The sequence below is a fragment of the Propithecus coquereli genome, unplaced genomic scaffold (genome assembly GCF_000956105.1).
Source record: "Propithecus coquereli isolate 6110/MARCELLA unplaced genomic scaffold, Pcoq_1.0 Scaffold21, whole genome shotgun sequence".
Lineage (NCBI taxonomy): Eukaryota > Metazoa > Chordata > Mammalia > Primates > Indriidae > Propithecus > Propithecus coquereli.
Genome location: NW_012146078.1, coordinates 2,239,263 through 2,240,881, shown reverse-complemented (window position 1 = coordinate 2,240,881; position 1,619 = coordinate 2,239,263). Strand labels below are relative to the sequence as shown.

The 1,619-nt window shown below is 32.7% G+C and overlaps 1 protein-coding gene across 1 annotated transcript in view; it reads left to right on the top strand.

Moving 5' to 3' along the window:
- The window catches only part of EPHA3 (EPH receptor A3), a 324,107-nt gene extending 322,712 nt beyond the window's left edge, over window positions 1-1,395 (top strand). Inside the window, exon 7 of the mRNA XM_012644322.1 lies at window positions 567-1,395. Within this exon, the coding sequence (XP_012499776.1) occupies window positions 567-794 (228 nt within the window). The 3' untranslated portion in view covers window positions 795-1,395. The remainder of the gene's footprint in view (window positions 1-566) is intronic.
- Window positions 1,396-1,619: the final 224 nt, after the last annotated feature.

The following is a 1,619-nucleotide window of genomic DNA, read 5'->3' as shown; positions in this document are numbered from 1 at the left end:
TAGAGTTTGATAAGAAGATTTTTGTCTCTACTAAATCATAGTGACTTAGATTAAATACAGGTCAAATATAGTTATGCTGAAAAATGATTAATATAGAGCTACATATGAAAACTTGACTTTTTTATGTTTACTATTTTAAGATGGATAGAAATATTTTATTTTTGAGAATCAGTAGGGCATTCCGGTTAGCTTTAGTTCAAAGGGCTTTTTTTCCTTCATAAATTTATTCTTATGATTAGACTGAAGCTTTTGCTCAGCCTTGACTTTGAAGAGAAAATATCTTCACTCACTTATTTACTGATGAGTAATAATGAAGCCTAACTTTTCCTGCTTTATATGTAGGGCATAGATCATAACCAAATTAGGAAATTCTGTAAATATTTTCATCTTTCAAAAATGTCTCTATTGCATTCAGATAATGAAATAATCGGCATGACTTTTTAAATCTGTCATATGCTCTGTTAAATATTAATACTGAAAGAATCGACTTTGAGTGGTTCACTGTTTATCATTTGATAGCATTATGAAGATTTGATTTTAACATGCATTTTTTTTTTACCTCAAAGCAGGAACAAGAGACAAGTTATACCATTCTGAGGGCAAGAGGCACAAATGTTACCATCAGTAGCCTCAAGCCTGACACTACATATGTATTCCAAATCCGAGCCCGAACGGCAGCTGGATATGGGACCAATAGCCGCAAATTTGAATTTGAAACTAGCCCAGACTGTATGTATTATTTCAATGTATTGTGGAGGGGTTGTTGGGGAGGGGGAGTTGCAAAATGTGTCTAATCATTTATATCACTCCCTCTAAGTTGTAACCAAATGTGATGCATTGAAAAGACATTGCTTGGGACATTTAGCGATCGGTATAGCATTGTCTCTGTATACAGTATTTGTGTTTATGTTGGTGTTCTTTTTCTCTTTTACAAATGCCTGAAAAGCTTCTGGTTTTCTATTAGTCATAAATTGCTTTTGAGGAACATTATTTAATATAGTAATACACTTCCAGTGCCTGTCATTTCAGATATTCCAGGTTCATTGTGTGATTCAATGAACTACAAAAAAGAAACTTGCTGATCCATGAGGATCTTAATTTTGTCTTAATCCTTGACACATTCAATGGTGTATCACTTGGAGAATAAGGATTTTCTAAAATGTGTTTTATCACTTCATTCACATTTACAAGCAATTTGGATAGCATGACCATTTGACCCCAAATTTGGCTAAAATTGATCTAAAATTGGCAAACATTTTCCCAGTAACTTTCTTTTATTTGGAATGCATTTACTTCACATTTAAAGAGCCCTCTGTTAAAATATAATTGTCAAAAAGGTAAAATCATCTCTATAGTATAAAATGAACAGAAGCTAAAGATTTTACTTAACTTATTAATTAATGAGCAGACTAGTAAGAGGTTAAAACCTGTTCAAAGGAAAATCTGAAGAACAGATATGTATACACACAAATATACCTATATATTTGTGTGTGTGAGAAAGAGAGTTTAGGCAATCAGGAATACTAAATAAATCTGCTGATATGTCCCAACAGGTTAATATCCAGTGGGGCCAATAAATGTAATGAATGGGGTCCTCTTTTCTACAGGGCATAAACCAG